A 22,474-nucleotide genomic window follows, 5' to 3' on the forward strand; every position below is an offset into this window, starting at 1 on the left:
TCCCAATTCAGAGAGAAACAACATACAGTAAAAGCTTTTTGTGACTGAATCAGGATTTAAAATTCTTTTCATGGTCTAAAGTTATTCAAATTAAAAGTTAACTTTTTTCATTCATCTAATAATTCAACTAACATATACTGAACACCTACTATGTCCTAGATATAATGAGTTCTTTCCCTCACTAAATCTGAAATCCTACAAATAAAGCCTTGCTTTTAAAAGTCAAATAATTGAACTGGGTAATCACTGATTCTTCCTAACCAAGAGGCATGATACATCCACTGACTTACGAGAATGTTGTAAGGGAGAAAAAAAAGGTCACTGAGTTTACATTTCTTGGAAGTTAAGTGGCAAAGAAAATACATGCAAGTAAAAATTTAGGGAATGGTTTAAAAATCTAAAACATTTTAAAGAGGCTAAAAGTTAGTGTTTTCAAGCTGTGCTGTTAAGCCTCAAGCAATCCACTTCCCTTGTCTATAAAAGCTCCTGGGAGAATTCTAGAGACTGAGGAGACGGAACAAATGATGAGTGTTACCAATGTATGACTTATTATCATTTTTCACTACATATTTGAAATTTGAGGTATGTTTCATTATAATCTATGACTTTGTTACACTGATACATTTTATTGTGAAAATTTAAAAGTGTTTAAATAATTAGCAAAAAAAATTGATTCCTTGATTGACCAACTACACAGTACATGTAATTCCCAAATGCTGCTCACATACGCCATCTAGCAGCATACATAGTCTCGCTCTCACAGCATTAGATTTCACAAAATCATAGTTGTAATTGGATTCATATAAGAAAATGGATAGTGAGACAGAATAAGTAACATACACAGATAAGTGTAGAATTAAGTCTAATTTCTCATCCCCTTCTCTTTGTATCATGATCTACTGAAGACTGTGATAGTTCAATGTTAATAATATAACTTTCTTAGAGTCTAATGAGAGACAAACTATTTCAAAATAAGGTGGGGATTATAAACCTTACCCAGGCACTTCAAATCCCATGGTTTGCTTCCTTCCAGATACAGTCATCTTAGCAACTTTTGGCACAATTTCAGATTCACTTCGAGATGACTGGATATGTACTGATTTTCCTAATGAAAGAGTAAAATATAAAAGTCTAATTAAAGTTCATTTCTAGAAACATATATTACATATTATATGTCACATAAATGTTATGATAATTAGATTTCACAGAATTCATATCTTTATAAACACATATCTGTTCTCTAAAAATTTGTAGTGAAATATTAAAAAGCTGAAAAAATTCTTCTGTCACTCTATTCTGGAAAACCCCCTATATCAGATCTTTGTTATGCTTAACCTCCACCAAATCTCTTCCTAATTTTGAACTGACTCTTAAGTTTCATTATTAAGAGGTCACAAGACGGTTTCTGCACTAAGCCTTGTTCCGACAACACACACAGACCCTCCGTCTCCCTCTCCCACCACACCCTTTCACAATACTAAAACTGTTCGGTCAGTTAACAGATGGCTAAACTATTTTTAATCCTGTGATACCTATTAACTGATGAGAGAGTTGAGTCTGCTGAATCGTGCTGAACACTGCATTTATTTTACTTGCATATAACACCAGGCTTAGTGTAAGATATATGCCATCCATAAAGAATATGGGGAAAGAGGAAAAGCAGAAAAAGGGAATTAAGAACACAGAATAAATTATGAGCTAGATCAAAGTAAGACTTAATGCACTGGATCCTTTAAATACATATAATCGTCGTGTAACATGAAATTTTTAGTATGTGTCATTATAATTTTCAAGAATGCCATCAGGTTTGGGTCCACATAAGACTACAGAAACTGCATATGCTACACTGGCAAATATATATGCGTGTGGATGTGTACACACACACAGAGAAAACTTTAAAATTAGAAGAGATTAACGTACAGCATTCATTCAAAATGTATGTCATTCACCTACTATATGCCAAGCACTATGCTGGAAATACAATAGTGAACAAAAGCAGACATAATCCTTGTGCTGAGAAAGCTTACAGTCTAGTGGGAAAAGGTATTAAGTGACCTCAAAAAATAAAAGTAAAATCAAAACTATTATTAGTGTTACAATCTGCAAAGGGTGCTGTAAGATTTTGGGATAGAGCACCTGAATTAAAGCACTTCTGTAGAAAAGTGAGAGTTGAACGAAGATGCAAAACATGAGTAAGAATTAGCTGCAGAGAAAGAAAGAGCATTCCGACTAAAGGGAGTAGCTTGCATCCTGGCCCCGGTGTAGGAAGCAGCTTGATATCATTTCAGAGGGAGGAAAAGTAGAAGGGCGGAGGGAGCACAGTTAAATGGCAGGAAAAGGCGGTAACCAGGCAATGCAGGACCTTAAGGCCACACCAAAGACCCCAAGGTTTGTTCAAAAAAAATTGGAAGTCACCAGAATGATGTTCACAAGTGGGTATGGGAGGAAAGACAGGATAAAGGGTCAGGCTCAAGGGAGAGGTATGGGCTAAAGCATGTGTTTATGACGTATATGCACAGTTAGTACTTGAAGGCACAGACATGAATGAGATCACCAAGGGACAGAATGTAGAGCAAGAGGAGGAGTGGTCTTAGAACAACGCTCTGGAATGACCCAGCCTGTAAATGAAAGAGAATGGAGGACAGTGAGCCTGGAAAAGGGTGCCAGCGGAGAGCCAGGAGAGGACAGTGCCAAGGAGGCTAAGAGAGTGCTTCATGGAGCTGGTATCACTACTCACGTGAAATCAGGGCTGAAAACTAGCAAACCTCTAGTGACATGATCCTTTTAGATAAAGGTCATTTGTACAGTTTTAGCAAGAATCATTTGAGAGAAGCGAGGAAAGCAAAAGCCAGAATGAGTTAAAAAAATATGAGGAAGATAAGAAAACAGAGGTAGCAATATATGCCCATGATCTCTTATCCATTATTACAAAAGCCAAAATCTCTGAAAAATTAAGGGTTTTTGTTTGTTTTATTTAATAACTCTTTGGGAAGCAAAACCTGACCTGGACTCACATGAAGCTATTCATAGCCCTTATTTATCCCACTTAGAGTGAAAAGCTATAAACTTTAGTGCAGGATAACAATGTGATGACCACAGGGCTCATACCATAGATGGGATGTATATATTAATGCTTTTCTAAATCCAGAAATGCTGAATTCTGAATCAACTCAGGTTTCAAAAGCTTTACATAAGAGATTATAGATGTGCATAAATTACTCTTACAGTGTGGCTGGAAAGGGAAGAATGTGATCGAATGGCAGCCAAAGGGGGGTGTGGGAGCAGCTGATGGAAAAGACAAAAATAAAAGGGGATGTTTGAAAGTACTAGGAAGAGAAAAGATCATTTTACATATTTTAGAATTTCTGAAAAGGCAGAAAGGGATGGGATCCAAAGCACAGGTAGAAAGTGAACTAAGGCAGAAGACAGGCTGTTACATTGTAGAAGACGGCCGATTTGTATGTTGAGGGGCTAGAAGATGAAAGTTCCTAATGGTTAGCTTCTACTCTCTCCAAACATAGCAAGCAGCCAGTTACCTGCTGAGACTAAGGGTGAATGAAGAAAGTAAAAAGCTGGTGAAGCAAATAAAAGTTTTCAGTAATCTCTGCACATAGGAAAATGATGTGAACATAAAAAAAACTAGGAGAACTGTTGGATAATATTGAGAGCCCACTTAAGATTTCTAACAATAAACTTACAATGAAATCAACCTGCACTTCGGTGTGACTTTCTCTAGCAATGCTCAGCAATTCAGGAAGAGGCAAGACACTTAAATGCCTCACCCAGGGTTAAGTTTCTAAATAAAAGGTACAAAAAGAAAGCAGAAAGACCAAGTAGTTGAAGGCAGTAACAAAGGGAGAAAGTTGAAATTACAAATCATAAACCCTAAACTAGATTTTAAAGAATAAAATATAAGAGTACTGATGCACTGGGGGAAAGCAGAGACATCCAGGGGTCAAGAAAAGGTCATGGCAAGGGAAGCGCAACCAGGTGGCTGTGGTCAGAATGCAGTGTGTGAATTTATAATTTTGAATAAAGGGGCATTAACGAATTGCTGATAAGAGGTGAAGGTCACTAGAAATGAGATGGTCAAGGAACTGAAAGCCCAGGGTGTCTAACCTGGTGTTTTCCCACCATCGACGCACAAGTAATCTATGGTCATGATACCTTAGGTTGGAGAAGAAAACTGCCAGCCAGCTTGCCAAGTCTCCATGAACATGAAAAAGTGGCCATGAGGTTGTTCAGGAGATGACAGCAGTGAGGACCAACTGCTGCTTCAGGCAAAAAGGCAGGAACTTTAAGGGAGCAGAGATTTAAAGAAAATAAAAAGGATGGAGCAATAGCAATGTCAGGAAAGTCAGTAAAGAGAACAAAGTTCACCTTCTAGGCACTGAGGTTTCAGAGGATATAAATGAAGTAAGAAAAGGAAGTGGAAAAAAAAAATACCCATACCAGGAAAACACTGAAAATAAGAGATGATGTGCTTTTCATGAAAAAAGTAGTTCCTGGAGTTATAGCAAACGTAGAGTGAAGTGAAAGACGAGAGAGGATTAGGAGGAGGACACCGAGAGCACTATCCTGACATGTTGTGTGTGTGTTTGGAGGGCGACGGTGGGGGCAGAACACCAGGATTAAGACAAGAAAAAGAGGCAAGGTGAGTTTTGGCTTCTGTTAATAGGGGAGAAGACCATAAAGCATGAAAATGTCTAAATACAGGCTATACAAGACTAACCCCCACTTCCCTTTGATTCATTTTAATACCTTCCAACAATTTTGCATGAGGAAAATTTCTGGACCCACTTGTGCACATTGAAATACTGTAATTCTGACTTTAAAAAAAATAGGTGGATCGTAACATAAAAGGTCTCTAAGCATAGAGAGAAATCATAGCATGATTATATGATATTTCTGGGGATACAAGAAATGTATTTTTCATTCCTGGTGATTATTATTTATAGGACATCAAACTCAAGATGTAGTATTTCAAACTTTTGGTTACATGAGTGCAAGTATTTTTTTAGAGGGAAAAAGTTCGCTATTATGGATCTGAAGACCACCACTAAAGAGTGAATTTTAAACCTTTTATTTCAGACTCTTGTGAATTTCAATGAAATCTTCTGCTTGCACATCAACATAATTCATCCTCTTCAGACTCCTTCCTCGGGTCTTTAAACACACCAGCATTTGACTGCGAGCTCTTTGGGGGCAGAAACTGCCTCACGGGTACGTTCACCTAGTCCACCGACCCTAACACAGTGCTCTGCTGACAAGCATTCAGTAAACAGAGTTTAGTGATTAAACCCTAATGGTTTCAATTTTCAAACCCTGAGTTGATCTCTATTGTTTTTGCAAGTTATCTTAGATCTCTTCTTGGGACAATAACCTCCTCAGTTACCAGCTCTACCTACTTCTTGCATGGAACACCAGCTACCTCCTAATGGTCAGAGATCTGGGATCAGAAAGCCAACTTGGCACCTGCCACAGGCGCTTTCATGGCTCTTCCACCAGGTGCTCTTCACATGCTCTCCACCTTCGTAACAACCGTAAGGGCAGGTTCTTATTCCTACTGCAGAGTTGCCCAAGGCCATCCAGCCTGTGACCTAGCCAGAATTTTAAAAAAGGTACGAATCATATGACAGCTACTATCAACGAGCTCATACACTACTGATAAGTATAAAGGTTGTGGAGATGATTTATGGAGACAATAAGCAAGATAATTCAAAGTATGTACCTGAGTGACTATGGAAGAACTTAATGAAATGAGATTTAACCTGACTCTAAAAAATAAACAGACAAAAGTAACATGATGAAAGGCACTTATTTTAGTAAATGGGGCAAAATTCTGAAAAAGACAGGGCAATGATCAATCAACTTTTATAGTAAGACTATATAATTGAGGCTTACATGAAAGGCCTTTTTTTAAGAAAAAATATCTTTTATAGACTTGTTTATAAGGATTCTGTTTTTCTCATCTAATAAGTAAAAATGTATAAAAGAGAAGTAGTAAACATTCTAAATTAGGAAAGATAATTACTGAGACTGTTTAGAAATGGGGAAGGCCACACTCAGATTAGGTAAAAGAAAAACCATAGAAATTTATATGTGATTTCTTCATAAATTCATCTACTATGTCTCATCATTCTATAATAACTTTCCTCTTCCCAAGCCACCTAGACACCCCAAGCTTCAGTCTTAGGGTGCTATTTGAATTGAACAGATACTGTCTACCCTGAAATAATCAATTCTAATTAGTCTAGTATGGCTAGAAATCTAAGGCTCTACCACTAGAAAATTCCAGAACTTAAGCCATCATCAAATCATCATCAAATATTCCAGAGACTGAGTTTATTCCACTGAAAAATGAGGATGTCACCACCTACATAGCCCATCTCACAAAGATGTTGTAACAAATATATGTGAAAGCACTCAACTATTTTTTTTAAATATTCTCAAACAAAACCTTCCTTCTATGGAATTACCTCATCATTATTCATGTAGAATCCTTGCCAGAAAAGTAAATCAAAAATAGTTGCTGAAGTCCTCGGTCAGTATATTTCCTGCAGTTATTTTTTAGTTTGAATACTGCTGCACCCATTAATCTCTTTTTAAAGTGATTTTAGGTGATTATAGGGTAAACAAATGCTAGATGCACCTAGTCATAGACTGGAACCCAAAGAAGTGTGCCACACCTTGGCTTGAACTTAGTATTTTTTTATTTTACTTAAGTGTCATGAAAAAAACAACAAACCATGAAAGACCCAGTAGTGCGAAAAGTAACCAATGAGACTATCTGAGAAGAAAACAGGCCGAGCTGATGCTGAAGTCCATCTGGAAGAGTAAATGCGAGAGGATGTACACTAGAAGTTTAAACTGAGAATGACAGGGAAACAGAACTACCAGGTATCAAGACCTCCTATGAAGCTGAAGTAAATTAATACGTGGCAATGGCACAAGAGCAGTTTGATGAATTAGAACAGAGTATCTACAAACAGACCAATTAACAGGAATATATTTGTATTTGTTATACACAATAATAATACTTCAGTGTATAGAAAAATATGTAGAGAATATATCTTACATACACTCATAAACAGAATTCAGTATTTGCAAAGACAGGGTTCAAGTCAGTGGAAAAAGACGGGTTATCCAACGCTCTGTTGGGAACACTGACCATTCATTTGAGTAAAGGGCTCTATCATGTCCATGGTGTATCATATAAATTTCTGGTTGATTAACAATATTAACAAAGAAGAAAATTATAAAAATATTTATAATATTCAGATAAGACTGATGAATCTTATATAAATATTTTAAAATGTCTCCCTGATTAAGGTTACCACAAGTGAACATAAAGTACGTGGGGAAAATATACAAGGGGTTAATACACATAATGAAAGTGCTCCTACAAACCTATTGAAGGAAAAAAGGGAGGAGAGGGGGCAAGGAAGACCAGGGGGCGGGGAGGACTGAGAGGAGGCAGTGGAAGAGGGGTACTCTAGAAGGACGGAGAAGGGGGAGGAGCAAGTAAAAGTATTTCTACTTTTTTATGGGCATCGAGTGTTGCCAAAGGAAGTGGGGGAAGAGCGCTGACACTGTTGGCTGGAGTACCATCTGGTCCACTTCGGGCAGGAAGAAATGGGAGGGAATCAAAAGTTATTACGATGTACAGTATGCTTCTGGAGATGTGTTCTGTCTTGAATTTTCTTAGACTGAATTGAAACCTATTTAGCAATAACACTTAGAATTAGTGTACCACAAGCCCAACACTTTCCTTCAATGACCCTGATTACAACATAATACTGAAACATCCACTGGGAAGTTCATGTTTTGAAACAAAGTTACAAAGTTCATCTGATCAATCATGCAATGACAATTTTATAATCTGACTGTTCTAGTAAGGCTGAAAGTAATGCTCTGAACAATTCTGTCTTCAGTGTTAATTAATCAATCCCCCTGTTTAGACTCCGGGGCTCCAGGACAGCGGGACTGCATCATTTGGATTTCTCTACTTCCAGCACCCAAGTATTTGGTGCATTGTACAAAATCATTTCCTGATAGGTCTTCCAGTGCTCGGATAAATTCCTAAAGAATTGAAGGTGAAAACTAAAAGGTAATTATAAATGTTGACTCCTTTAAACATGTATTTTTACTGGGTTAAATATATAAATCGTGGTAAAATCCATCCTGTCCTTCTGGGATTCTCAGTAGGAATTCTCGACCTTGGAACTACTGACATTCTGAGCAGGGTATTTCTGTGTTTTAGGGGGTGTCCTCTGCATTGTAAGATGCTGAGCAACACCCCAAATATGTCTCTGGACACAGCCAAATGTCCCTTTCTGGGGCCAAATCACCTCCAGTTGAGAACTACTGCTCTAAACAGTTATTAGCAAGAATTAAATACATATTACAAACCCTACACACATTCATCATCTCAAATATATATATTATTAATACATATATACATATTTACACATATACATATCTTATCCTTTTGCCAACAAAATGAGCAATTCTAGTCTTTTCCCATTCAGCCAAGCTTGAAACCCCAGTTACTGACCTGTTTCCCCTCTCAAAACCTTTCTATCCAACTAATACTAATTCTACTACATTTTCCCTCATAAATATTTCTCAGATTTGTCATTTCCTTTCCCATCTACCTGGGCCAGGCCCTCAGGATCTCAGGCCTGCATGTTAGATGCGAGGTCTGTCTGCTTTCTGTCTTACGAAACCATGTCCTACCACTGTCTCGAGGTTTCGCATCATTTCACTTACCGGGTAAAATATATTTAGTGGCCCTGAACAAAAATAAAATCTACTTTTCTATAGTTCTCTGAAACATGACCCCAATTTACCTTTCGAGACTCATCACTCCCTTACTACTCCCACAGCAGACCAGGATTCCCTGGCATAAACACTTTGCTATCTCACGTCCGTGGCCATGGTCCACACTATTTCCATGTTCATGCAAATGCCATTACTTTCATGAAAATTAGTAACACAAGGGAAGTCAAGGCTTCTTGATAATGCATGAATCAGAGGTCAACTGTACCACTGTATGACCAAAGACTCCTGGATTCATTCCACGCAGTTTTACCAAACCTATGAGGTAAAACTACTAATAAAGTACATGTAAATTTGCTTGCATACTTTTATGATCCCACAGGAGAGCCCCAGTAACCACTACACATCAAACCCTTCCCATTCATTGGTAACTTAGTGTTTGGGAAAGTGGGTAATACATGGACTCCAGTGCCAGGTAGCCTGAGTTGAATCCAGGCTCTGCCACTTACAAGTCATGTGAATTCAAGGAAATCAGTTAACCTCTCTCTGTACCTAGCTTCCTCATCTATGAAATGACAATTATAGAACCTGCCTAATAGTGATGTAGAGGAACTAAATGAGTCACTATATGTAATGTGCTTAGAGCAATACCTAGTATATATTAAGTACTCAACACTTCATACTATGACATAAACAATCGTGGGTCTCTGATATCACCAAAGCAATATAATCTCTGGGTCTCTGATATCACCAAAATATCAACTTTCTTTTCCTCATTTGACACCAGGAATCTACAGACACAAATTACTCTCTAGCAGTCACATATTAATTCATGATAGAATAGAGGGAATTGCCAACTATGTGACACTATGCTAGGTACTGGGACACAAGCACAGTATTATAATGCGAACTGCTATATGCAGGCACAGTGAGAGTGCACATAAAAGTACTAACCCACTCACACTGAAAAAATTAGGAACCTTTCCTTCAAAAGGTTCCTAATGAATCTCAGAACAAAAAAAATAAGGGGAAAAGGGATCAGGGAACACACCACCATCAGCATGGCTGAGACATAGGGAAAGAAATTAACTGGTGAGACATAATTATGGACAGAAAATCAGGCAACTCACTCAGAGCCATGAACAACCTTTCGGCACTTGATTTTCAAATGTAAGAGCCACTAAAATAATTTAATCATTGGAATATCATACCGTGATTTTAAAACTTATTCTGACCATAGCATGAAAAATGGATTGTGGATGCAAGACTAAAGGAGGAGCAGTTAATAAGTTGTGCTAATATGTATAAGAAACGCTATGGACTGATCAAAGAACACTGGAGAAAGGGATATCTAAAAGATATTACAAGGTAAAATTAGGAACACTTGACACCTTGTGACATATGAAGGGAGGTGCCAGAAAGGACAGTCCTCAGAGTTTTCTAGCAAGGAAGAAAGAAGACGGCTATGTCATCACCAAATGGAGAATACAAATTCCAGAGAACGCAGAGAACTAAGAGAGAAGTCTGCTGTCAGGAGCTAACTCCTCTCGGATGGTCCTCTCATTGAGTGCAAAATTACAGCAGTGCACAGAGGAAATGCTTCCCCTAAATAAATGGGCATCGCCACCAAAGACTTATTTTTTTAAACGCTTCCTAGATACTTCAGGTCTTTACACTTTTCACGTTAAATTATAACATGTTCTTGGCACTGAGGACACAAAAATGAGTAATCGTTTTTCTTTCAGGTAGCTTTCATTCTAGATGTGATGGGCATGTAGATAAACAAGATGGAAAGAAAACACAGACAAGGAAGAGAATTTTGCAGGAGACCACAAGTGCTATGACTGCAGCTGAGCAAGTACAAGAGCACAGAAAATGAATAAAGGAGGACAGGCACAGCAGTAATAAATGTTAGGGAGGCAAAGAAAAAAGAGAGACCTAAATTCCTAGGACTCTATGTTAGATATGAACATAAAACACATTGGATTTGAGATTCTTTGAAGACAGACAGAAGTAGGACAGAAACCTGGATAATCAAGTGTACAGAACAAAAGTGAGAGTACTATTAAACACATAAAGCAACTGGAGACCTGGGAATGGATGAGAGAGCCCACAGAAGACAAAAGGTGAGAGGCCAGCCAGTGAAGGATTCTAAGAGGCAGGCAGAAAATACATAGTCATATTCCTTGTAAAGTCCTTACATGAATTTAGATTTATACACTCGTGCAATTTTGTGGCCTGTACTTTTTTAAGAGGTCATTTGACTCAACCCATTATTTACAGATGAAAATTTAAGTAAATTCCATAAAGATCACAAGCCTAATCAGGCAGTTCTGCTCTTGCTTTCTCCAGGCTGCTTCCAAGGCACCCCCCGCCCCCTTTCCACTCCGTTTCTGGTTGTACCTCCTCACGGAACTGATTTTTCCCAAGATGACTGAACCAGGTTTTTTTTGAAATTAAATGTATATAAAAACTACTTGATCAAGTACCTCTATAAAATGCTTTGTCCTGATTATGATTTTGTGATTTTTGGTGAGGCTCATAATGATCACTTCAGACACTTCTGACAATAGTGAATAATAAAATCAGTAATTCTGATTTGGTTTAATATTTGCATCTCCTAAGAATTTATATAGTTAGAGCCTAGCAGTCAAACCATTCTCTGCTTAATAAGGTTTCTAATACAACTGAAGCTCCTGATGGGAAACCAGAAAGCCACACTGCTGTCCCTAACAAACGCCTGCACACTACCTTCATACCTGTCACTTATGCCGACGTTAGGTGGGGAAAGCACCTGCCAGGAATTCTATCAATTTCTGGTCACACATTACCTCCAATTCTCGAAAATGGTAACTCCAGTCCAAAAATGATATGGCTTGAAACCAAAAACCTTTATTGCATATCCTCATGTAGCATGTTTTGTCTGTATTATAAAATATCAACATCAAGAATGTGCCTGACCTCTCCAACTAACCTATGAAACCAGAAGGGTATTTTTGATATTTTCCACATTATATAATCCAGTGCCAGACACATATTAGTCACTCAAACATTTGATAACATTATATAATCCTATATATGAAAAAAAGTAATATAGTCTTTAAGCCAGTGAGTCTCAGCTTGGGAGATCAAAAAAAATAAAACAAAGACACCCTTGCCTCTGTCCCTTTGAAAATCACTGTCACTGGCGGAACTAAGGTTAACAAGAAAGTGTTCTATCTCTCAAGTGTCCTGGGAGAGGAAAAAAACGATTGTGAATGACATAGCTGGTATAAAACTAGTATTACAGATGAAGAGGTGAGGTTTGTGTAAGTTATACAACTTGTCAAACCCAGCTGAACATTCTTTGCAAATTGTAACTACTTAGCACTGGATGGCTGGTGTTAACTTCGTAACTAAAAAGACATTTAAAGAGCTGCCACAAATCAGGAAATTAGTTCAGATGACCTTTTAAGGTTCCTGTTCTCATAATCTTATTTAAAAAAAAATAACTATTTAACCTATTCAGTGAGAATCTCTTCCCCCTACACACACATGCATCATTAATCACTAAATAACATCAACTGAATATTTTTTGAAAATTTAATAGTATCACACATATCAAATAGGTTATTAGTTAATGAAAACTGTTGTTGAGGAAATAATATTCATAAATCCAATAAAAAAACAATCAGGGTTTGGAGTTTTTTCATATAAAATCTATAAATAAACATAAGAGATACTACTAAGGACAGTTTTTAAAGGTAAGCTTGTTTATCTGACAGCATTAAGTAATTTCAAATTTGAACAATACCAGTAAAGATGTGAAAATACTAGTTCAGAACACTAGTTTTTATTTTAAATTAAAAATGTCTTCTACAATTTCTTAATCAAAGTTTAAAAGTACTCTCTGAATCAATATGGGATCTAAAACAATGATTCCACATTTGAAAATGTGTGCAGAGTGGCAGATGGAGGAATATACATAGAGATAAATAAAAAGAAGAAATATATAGGATATGAAATTATCTGTATAACTGTATGTAAAACCCTTAACAACAAAGAATAAAAATGCATAGAAAAAAAGGAAAGAAAATATGGCAAAACACAAGACTGTTGTCTTTGGGTAAGAAAATCATAAGCAACTGTTCCCCCTTTTTCTACATTAAGAATGAATTACCTTGACATTGAGGAAAATAGTAAGTTAATAGCTGATTTGAAAGACTTCAAAGGCGGGAGTAATTTTTTATATTTATATGGTTAAGAGAAATATTCAACATAAATTCACAATAAATTCTTAATGTAAAACAAATTCATAATTTAAAGTCATTCAGATCAAAACACCTTGAGCTTAAAAAACATTTTTAGGTTATTTAGAAAACGAAAAAAACAAGTTTTACAGCTAAGTTCAATTATCAACCATATTGTTCCTATAAATGTTTCAATATGCTAGTGCATATTGGTAGATATAAAGAAAAATGAGATTCAAAGAAATCACTGTTAAATTTTCAGTGAAAAATTACTTCAAATATGAAGTCTTTTCACTGAATCTGACTACACATTTAATTTCTAGTTATCAGATGTACATTCAGAAAGTACACCAACAGGCTACAGAGAATAAACCACTTCCTTCAATTATACAGATGCGCTGTGATTTATAATTCAGTATGAATTATTTTGCACTTTAAAACATCCTTTATTGCATAACTTGCCTCATCAAATCCATCATGCAGCATTAATCTCCTGACACACAGAAGAAAAATACTTTTTCCCCAAAAGATTCATAGGGATCAGGGTTCAAATTTCTATAACTGAGCTAGCAAATTTTTTAATTAATAAACTCTGGGTGATTTCAACCTGTATGTTAGATTGCATTATATACCTCAAAGTAGCATATACACAATTTATAATCTAATACACACAATGAACTTATGATATTAGGACCATTCTAAATCAACAGAAATTCTTGCTACTTGAAGAGTTAAAGAATAAAGGCAATATTGTGTTAATCATTTTTCTTAAAAAGAGAGAAACATTTACATCTTTTTACATCTTATTTGTAAATATTTAATGCTGAGATAAAAATTTTATTAGACCAGAAAGAGGATAACCTACAAAACCTTTTTATTTTACAGAATGAAACGATGTAAATCAAAACCCTTCAAAAAATACTACACAAACATATCAGTGTTCCTCACCATGCTTCTTCTGACCGTCTGTTTCACTTCCTAAAAACTCTCCCTGAGGGATCCCATCTATATCCTCCCTCTCCATCCCTGAAATTATCTACCCTTAAGCATCTCCCTAACAAATCAGGTTAATCGTTCATGTCTTCATTTTAGGCATGATGTTATTATGGGCAAAGCTAAGAATGTATATTTGAGAAATAACCTACTCAGCAATACAAAATAATCTAAATTTAATGAGCCCCTATTATGTGTCAAGAAATGCTGAATTGGCTTAACATGTATTTCATTTAACATCACAACTACCCTAAAAAGTAAGAACTATTATTATCCTAATTTTACAAATGAGGAAACAGGGACACAAGGTGGTAAGTAATTTGCTAAGTGGTTCAGCTGGAATATAAATCCCAGAAATCTACACAAGTACAAGTGCTCTTCCAAATTACTGTGGGAACTAGCAGTGAGAATCAGCAACTTCTAGTCATAAAGTCAGAAAAACACTGAATATTTGCAACAGAGGAAAAAGTACAGGGGAAATAAAAGTCTCATAGTATGCATATGAGCTAAAATAAGAAAAAAAGTTTACAAGAACATTGAAAAATTTAAGACAGGGGTCCAACTAGCAACAAATGATAAAAATTAAACTATTAATCAAATCTACAAGGTATTAAATTTCATCATCTCATTAGTTAGGTGTCATTTACACTGTGCTTTTAGTTACTATAAAATATACACACGCATACAAGGTCTACACAGATTCAATCTAATCCTTATCTCAACCTAGTTCTGAACTTCCTTCCTAAAGTCTGCCTTTGGAATTTCCAAGAACAGGACCTTAAAGATAAAGAGCGGCTACTGTATTTGAATAATCCTACACATACTTAAGCTTCAGAAAGATAGACAATAAGTCACACACTATCTCTAGACATCATGTTGAATTCATATATGGGACCAAGAGCCATTCCTGAACAGTTTAAAACTTGGTAATACCCAGTGTTATTTTATTTACAGAAATAACTCCGTAATAACAAATTCAATGAATCTCAAAGCAATTAGTAAACTGAAGGAAAGGGAAACTAACATGGTTTTAAGAGACTACTATATGGTAGATGCTAGGTTAAAGGAAAAATCACCATAAACTTTGAAGTACAAATTAAAAAACTTTGAAGTATACATTACTGCTGTTTTGAAAAAAAAATGCACAAATGTACAAAAATGTCTACTGAAGCATTTTTATAATAACAAATTGAGAGGACAGGCTGACAGTGACCAGAGGGGAGAGAAGAGGGAATTTCAGGGGAGAATGGGAAGGGTTTACAGGAACAAATTTAAAGGGCACATGGGCAAAAACTAGGGGGAGGGTGGTAGTGGGAGGGAAGTGGGGAGGGTTGGGTGGGTGGGCTGGATTGGGAGTAAAAGGGAGAAAACTGTACTTGAACAATGATTAAAATTTAAAAAAAAATTTTAAATAATAAATTGAAAAACTTAGATCCCTATAATAAGTGGTTAAATAGAATAACAGAATAAAGTACTAAGAAACCTACAGTTACTGGTACACAAAACAAAAGATCTATGGGTGGTTGCTAGGGACTGGAGAAGGGGTAAATGGAGAATTGTTGAATGACTATAGTTTCAGTATTACAAGATGAAAAAGTTCTGGAGACTGGTTACACAACAATGTGAATATACATACGATTGCCAAACTATATATTTAAAAATGGCTAACGTGGTAAAATATGTTATATGTACTTTACAATTAAAAATAAAATTTAACCAAGTTCTTAAAAAATATTTGTAAGTACTCCTCTAACATGTGATTAAGTTAAAGATTTAAAAGTAAAGTGTGTCCTCACATTTTTAAAAAACTTACATTCCCTGTATGTAAAAAAACATATACAAAGGGTTAAAGAGAGCAGGGCTTTGATACTAGAAGTATCTTATTTTAAACGTTGGTTCCATTTACTATTCTGAAGCCTTTGACAAGATGTTTACCCACTTTCGAGCTTGAGAGCCTCCAGCTTTAAAACTAGGATAAAAATAATCCTTACTCTAAATGGTTACTGTGACTATTAAATGAGATAACAGATATAAAAGTTTAGTACAATATTTTTTCTACTGCTAGCTCATTTGAGTTTTCTACTCAATACACATACACTCAAAAATATAAAAATATTACTTATTGAAGCTCGTGCCTAACAATGGCACCAGGCCAGCAACTTTTAAAAAATACATTACTCGGGATTTTAAATCAAACAGAACTGTTGCTTAAGTAAGGAATCAAAGACCAAAAATTGATTTAAAATTAAATAACCTATAAAAGGACTTCATTTCCTAAAACTGTTAATTTGCAAATATTGAGAAACTGATACCCATTCTCTATATATGAATGTCAAAGTCTCCTAAGTAATACTTACTAGCAGAAAAAAATACACTTGAAAGTAAGTTTTATATACCTCACTAATCATAAAACTGGTTTCCCTAACAAACCAGCTTTTATGCTGAAAATACCTATCAATAAAAACCAAACAAGGAAAAATTATTTACAATATAAAATTTTGTTATAAGTAATATGCAATGAAGTGGTTGTGGAAGTTCAAAAGAACTCAGTTTGAGTTACAGTTTGCCTCTCAGTAGTCACATGGAATAAGGCAAATTATTTACGAGCCTCAGTTTCTTTAATCTACCTCAATATGAGAATTATCTCATATCGACCAAACGAGATATATACAAAGCCGAACACACAGTTTACACTGAACACATTAATTCACTTCCCTTTCTTCCCTTGAAAGGTAGCAGCTCCCAGGACAGAATACTTTAAACATAGCTAATAAAAAGAAACAGGCAACACGTTCAGGGAGAAAACACCTGTCTCTACTTGGCACTGCTCTTAAATCGGACTTCGCCTCTGAAGGACCACTATGAAGCTCTAGGGGAAAGTCTGTGACTATGTCCCCAGCATCAACCACATTTTTCTGATAAAAAGTGAACATGTAATAAATGCTGGCTAAACTGAATTTCATCCCGTCCCTCCTTTCTATCCCTTGCTAGAATACTTAGCAAACACAAAAAATATTAAAATTATTTATAACTGCCTTGGGATGAAATAAGAAAGTACACTGAAAAATGTTTAACCTGATTATAATTTGAATGGTAAAAAAAAATTAAGATTAAAAGAAAACTCTGCATTTAACATTCATGCAATTCTCATATGGTTCTGGCTATTCATGAAGATAAGGTGTTTTGAGTCTGCAGCAAATTATTTTTAAATGAAGCAATTCGTGTTTCAATTTTTCCAGTGTAGGTGTATATACAAAGAGAATCTTAAGACATATATGAGAACATTCTGAACTAGTTTTTTTCACTCAAATAAACCACTTCCTTTCAAAAGCCCACATAATTTTAAAGCAGAAGCCAATTGATTCTGAAGTTTTCTGTACAAGTATAAAACTACTTTAAATGCTTGAACAAAATTAGTGATTGAAATTTTTTTCACCAGTTTATCTAAGAAAAACGTATTTAAAAGGGAACATCAAAAAATTATTGTTAAATATGCCTACAAAAAAGGATTTACTAAGATGAAATGTATAAGTACATTACTGAAAAGTTCATATGGATTTAGAAGCATTCATAACAACCATATTGATAATATTTTTGTAATGGAGACTTTCCAAATTAATCACAGGACTTATTTCCAAGATAAGGATAAAATCTTATAATACATTTGACCTGAGAAAGGAGAAAGAAGTTATATCACCTCCTAAAAATCTAATGTGTCTCTCTCTACCATTTAGTTAATCAGGTAACGTCAAGGAAAGAGAATGAATAAATAGAAAAAAATGATATTGTTGGAAGTGTTTACAATTCTGCTGCATCTTTAATTTCTTGCATCTTCTCTATAGAACCTGCCATCAAAACTCAAAAATATGAAAATCAACCTGCAGTATTTATAATATACAAATATATTATACATGTATACAAATATACTACATGAAGTTTGCTTAGTAGACTATTGACACTATAAAACCAAAAACAATGCTATCAAATAGCTATATCTTCATTTTGTAAGATTAGGCTTTATTTTCTGAATGAAACTTTACTTGAAGGGAAAACCAGATGAAATTCAAAGGGAAAGGAAAATGATGCACAATAGGTTTCTAAACATTACAAAACAAACCAGTATTACTACAACAAATCTTTTCAAAAATAGATCAACTGTACAGTCCAGTATTAAAATATATTTCTCCAAAGCCTTCAACACTAAAATAAACAACCAATTCTCTTAATGGTCTGATCAATATAAACACTTATTGGCTACTTTATTTGTGAGCAATGAAAATATCAATTTTAAGAACCTTAAACAATGTTAAATTTAAATTACACAATTCCTTTGACTTATCTGTAGACTATTTTTTCTTAATGCTTACTTTTTTAAAATCAACTGCTTTCCAAAAAAATCAAAATAAACCCAAGGTTAGAAAAAGGCTCAATAGCAATCGAAAGTTAAAACCTCACTTCTCAGAATATGCATTTTGTCAAAACTATTTCTCTTTCAACTTATGTTGACTAATTACAAAATTTTATACCATAAATAGTATATGGTTTTGGTTTTATTATTTTTTTTTACAACAGATGTCCCTTTCTAACAGTAATACTGTATATGTATTTCAAGCTCCAGTTTTTGTGGAATAATAAATAATACTCTATGTTACTGGGTTTTACAGTTTTGGGGCTGTTTTCCCTCTTGGGTGTTTTAAGATGAAAAGGTGAGGTGACCTTAGGCCAAGGGCAACGGTCCCACTCATTATTTCAGCTTCGTGTGGTACAGAAAGCGGCCTTTCCCTTTTCTCTTCCTGCCTCAGGACCCCTGTACCTGAGAGCTGACTCTTCCAGGCAGTTTTGATCATCTGCAGCCTTGTCTCTGCCACTGTCTTTCTCGTCCCCACATCTACCAACTTCCTGTCCCCGTTGCCCTTCTGATCACTTTTCAATTAAAACCATTATTACTCAAAAAAAAAAAAAAAGATGAAAAGGAAAATACCATCAAAAAACTGAAAGATTGTCCCACAGTTTTACTCCCTAAATATTCATTTGTTTAGGAGTCCATTCATATAAACCTATCAGGAAGTTACATGATAACCCATTCTAAGTTTACTTGTATTTGCTATTGGTAACTTTCGATATTAACAAAATTAACCAAAATGTTTATCTAAGTTAAAGAGGCATACCAACACAATATATTATTTTAGAAATTACAGTTCTAGTTTATTACCATGACAAAAGGCTAATTTTTATATAAGTATTTAAGTTCTCATTTCAAAATCTAAATTATAAAAATATTAAAAACTTCTCTAAATGAGTAATTAAAGAAACTTTCCTTCTAGACTGTTCAGGAAAATGTGATGATACGGGTGGTGGAATCATTATACTGAGCATGTAGCCCTCTGGGACAAGGTCTGCCATATCACACGCATAGGCAGAAATCACATGCCTCTCGAATCAATGTAGTGTCACCAGAGAAAAGGGGGTTTAATCTTATGAAGTATATTAGGGAAAAAATATCTAATTAAAGAAACAAAGTAAAGATGTTTCTATCCTATTTTTCTCCCAACAAAACACAGAGTGAGTGTGGGTGTGGGGTGGGGGCAGAGGGACAACAAAAGAAAATGTGAATAAATAAAATGTATTTGTTATATTATTTTGTTTGAAACTTTATAAATTAATTACCTTTAAAATGAATAATATAAAATACATTTAAATTCAATGAAATGTTCCACACAGAAAACAGATTAGGTGTTATATAAAATAGGTAAACTCCCTAACTAATGATTTAAAAGCAGCAGAACTAATTACCTATCTAGGAGCCAATCTTTGAGGGGAAAAATAAATTACAAGGTAATAAATCAAGAGGGGGGAAAAAAGGGGTGGCAAAAGGGGAAAGTAGAGAAAAGACAATATTTAAAATAAGAATGGAGATTTAACTACAATATAGAAAAATCTTCAAGAAAATAAGGCTGTTTTATTCCAAACTATGCGTTTTGGGATACTGATTTTAAGCTGGGTATTAGGAAACCAGACTCAGAAAGGACTGATAACCCTACTTCCTACCTAAGGGAGTCAATGATAAGGCCTATTCCAAAAAAACATCACTTTGGGATGCTAACCATAGCCTAACAGTAGCCTAACCGAGTGCGAATGGGAGGGAGGGCTCCTGCCAGGGCCCTGGCAGCGACTCACCCTCGGTGTCACAGGGAAACAGCGAGGTGCCTGCCTTGTGTGTTCTGCTCTTCTTCTGCAACCTGTAAACTGCCTGTTTCCTCTGAATCTCAGAACCCTGCTCTGGCCTTTTGTCCAAGATAACATCTACACCTAATTTTACCTCACTGTCTTTGGAAATTTTCATGCTATGTGAATTCCCCACGCGTACATATTAAAATTTTATTTTTGTCCTTTTATTTTGCTGCATGTCTTTGAATTATTAGCCTGGCTATAACTTAAGAAGGTGGGAGGAAAAGTAATGTTTTTAGCCCCGTCTGTCAACCTGTATAAAATGCATCGTTTTCTAAGAAAATTAAAATTTTCAAAACTGACCACAGAATACTTAGAATGATAAATCCTATCATGAAACAAATAATTTGAATGTCCTTTAAATTATTTAAGGAAAAAGAAAAACTTTCTAAATGTTCAATAAAAGCATCACAAGAAAAAAGAAAGCCAGGAAAACAAATACACATACCTATAAATTCATTTTATGAATAAATAAAAATAATCTTAAATAAAATATTAGCAATGGCAAGGAAAAAGCAAATCTGAGATGTTTTAAATTAAAATTACAGCACCCAGATAGCTGGCCCTTCTTCCTTGAGGACTTTGCTGGGCCTGTCCCAGAATCAGCACCTCTTTCCCGTCTCCCATTCCCCTTGTCTACAGCTACCGTGAATCCTTTCTGAATAATTTTCACTGTTCTCCCAGCTACTGCGTGTCTGAAAACACTGTAAAACTCTGGGATGATGGACATAACTGTCTTCCCTACCTCGACAAGCTGCTGGTGATGTAGACTCCATGTCCCAAGACAGGTCTTCTTTATCTGCTAGCAAGGGTCTAATAAAACTTTTTTAAAAAAGAAATTTTTTTTTGTTTTACAGCAAATAAAATCTATTAAAAGACTAATCCATCCTAACCAATCAGAATTGTTCCAATGTTACAAGACTAGATCACTACTAGAAAATCTATTAAAATAATAACAATGTTTAGTAGTATAATGTCTAAAGCCTTTTGCATCTATGAAGACTATATTTTTTTCTCCAAAAATTTTTTGATAACATTAAACATCTCAGACTTTTGGCCAAGATGGAGGCATAGATAGATGCCTCCTAGTACAACCAAAAGGACAACAAATTTAAAAGCAAAAAATAACCAGAACTGCCAGAAAATCAAACTGTATGGATGTCTAACAACCAAGGAGTTAAAGAAGAAATATTCATCCAGACTGGTAGGAGGGGGGGAGACAGGGTGGAGAGGACGCAAAGCAAGGCAGTGGCTGGCAGACTGGGCAGTCCCACATTTGCATGTGGATAAACTGGGAGGAACAACTGAGGAGCAAGACAGACTGTGCAACCCAGGGCTCCAGAGTGGGGAAATAAAGCCTCAAAACCTCTGGCTATTAAATCCTGTGGGGGTTGCAGCAGTGGGAGAAACTCCCAGCCTCACAGAAGAGTTCATTGGAGATACCCACAAGGTCTTAGAACATACACAAATTCATCTACCCAGGAATCAGCATAAGAAGGGCCCAATTTGCTTATGGGTAGAGGAGGAAGTGACTGAAAGCCTGCAGAGCTGAGGAGGTGGCACTGTTCCTTCTCAGACCCCCTCCCACACATAAGATGCCACAACAGTGAGATAGGTTGCCCCACCCTAGGGAATACCTAAGGCTCCACCCCTTACTACGTAATAGGGACACCGAAACAAAGAAATATAGCCCAAATGAAAGAACAGATCAAAGCTCCAGAAAAAATAGAACTAAGTGATGAAGACATAGCCAACCTATCAGATGCAAAGTACCAAACAATGGTAATCAGGATGCTCACAGAAATGGTTGAATATGGTCACAGAATAGAGGAAAAAATGAAGGCTATGCCAAGTAAAATAAAGGAAAATGCACAGGGAAACAACAGTGAAGGGGAGAAAACCAGGACTCAAATCTATGATTTGGAACAAAAGGAAGAAATAAACATTCAACCAGAAGAGAATGAAGAAACAAAAATTCAAAAAATAAATGAGGAAAGGCTTAGGAACCTCCAGGACAACTTTAAACGTTCCAACATCTGAATCATAGGGATACCAGAAGGAGAAGAGGAAGAGCAAGAAATGGAAAACTGATTTGAAAAAATAATGAAGGAGAACTTCCCTAATCTGGCAAAGAAACAGACTTCCAGGAAGTCCAAGGAGCTCAGAGAGTCCCAAAGAAGTTGCACCCAGGAAAGCACACACCTAGGCACATCATAATTACATTACCCAAGATGAAAGATAAG

The 22,474-nt window shown here is 35.7% G+C and overlaps 1 protein-coding gene across 2 annotated transcripts in view; it reads right to left on the reverse strand.

Moving 5' to 3' along the window:
* The window catches only part of HBS1L (HBS1 like translational GTPase), an 85,427-nt gene that overhangs the window by 33,415 nt on the left and 29,538 nt on the right, over positions 1-22,474 (reverse strand). For both annotated transcript variants that reach the window (XM_028508582.2, XM_036024750.1), the window contains one exon: positions 997-1,105. In XM_028508582.2, the coding sequence (XP_028364383.1) occupies positions 997-1,105 (109 nt within the window). The remainder of the gene's footprint in view (positions 1-996; positions 1,106-22,474) is intronic.

The sequence above is a fragment of the Phyllostomus discolor genome, chromosome 4 (genome assembly GCF_004126475.2).
Source record: "Phyllostomus discolor isolate MPI-MPIP mPhyDis1 chromosome 4, mPhyDis1.pri.v3, whole genome shotgun sequence".
Taxonomy (NCBI): Eukaryota; Metazoa; Chordata; class Mammalia; order Chiroptera; family Phyllostomidae; genus Phyllostomus; species Phyllostomus discolor.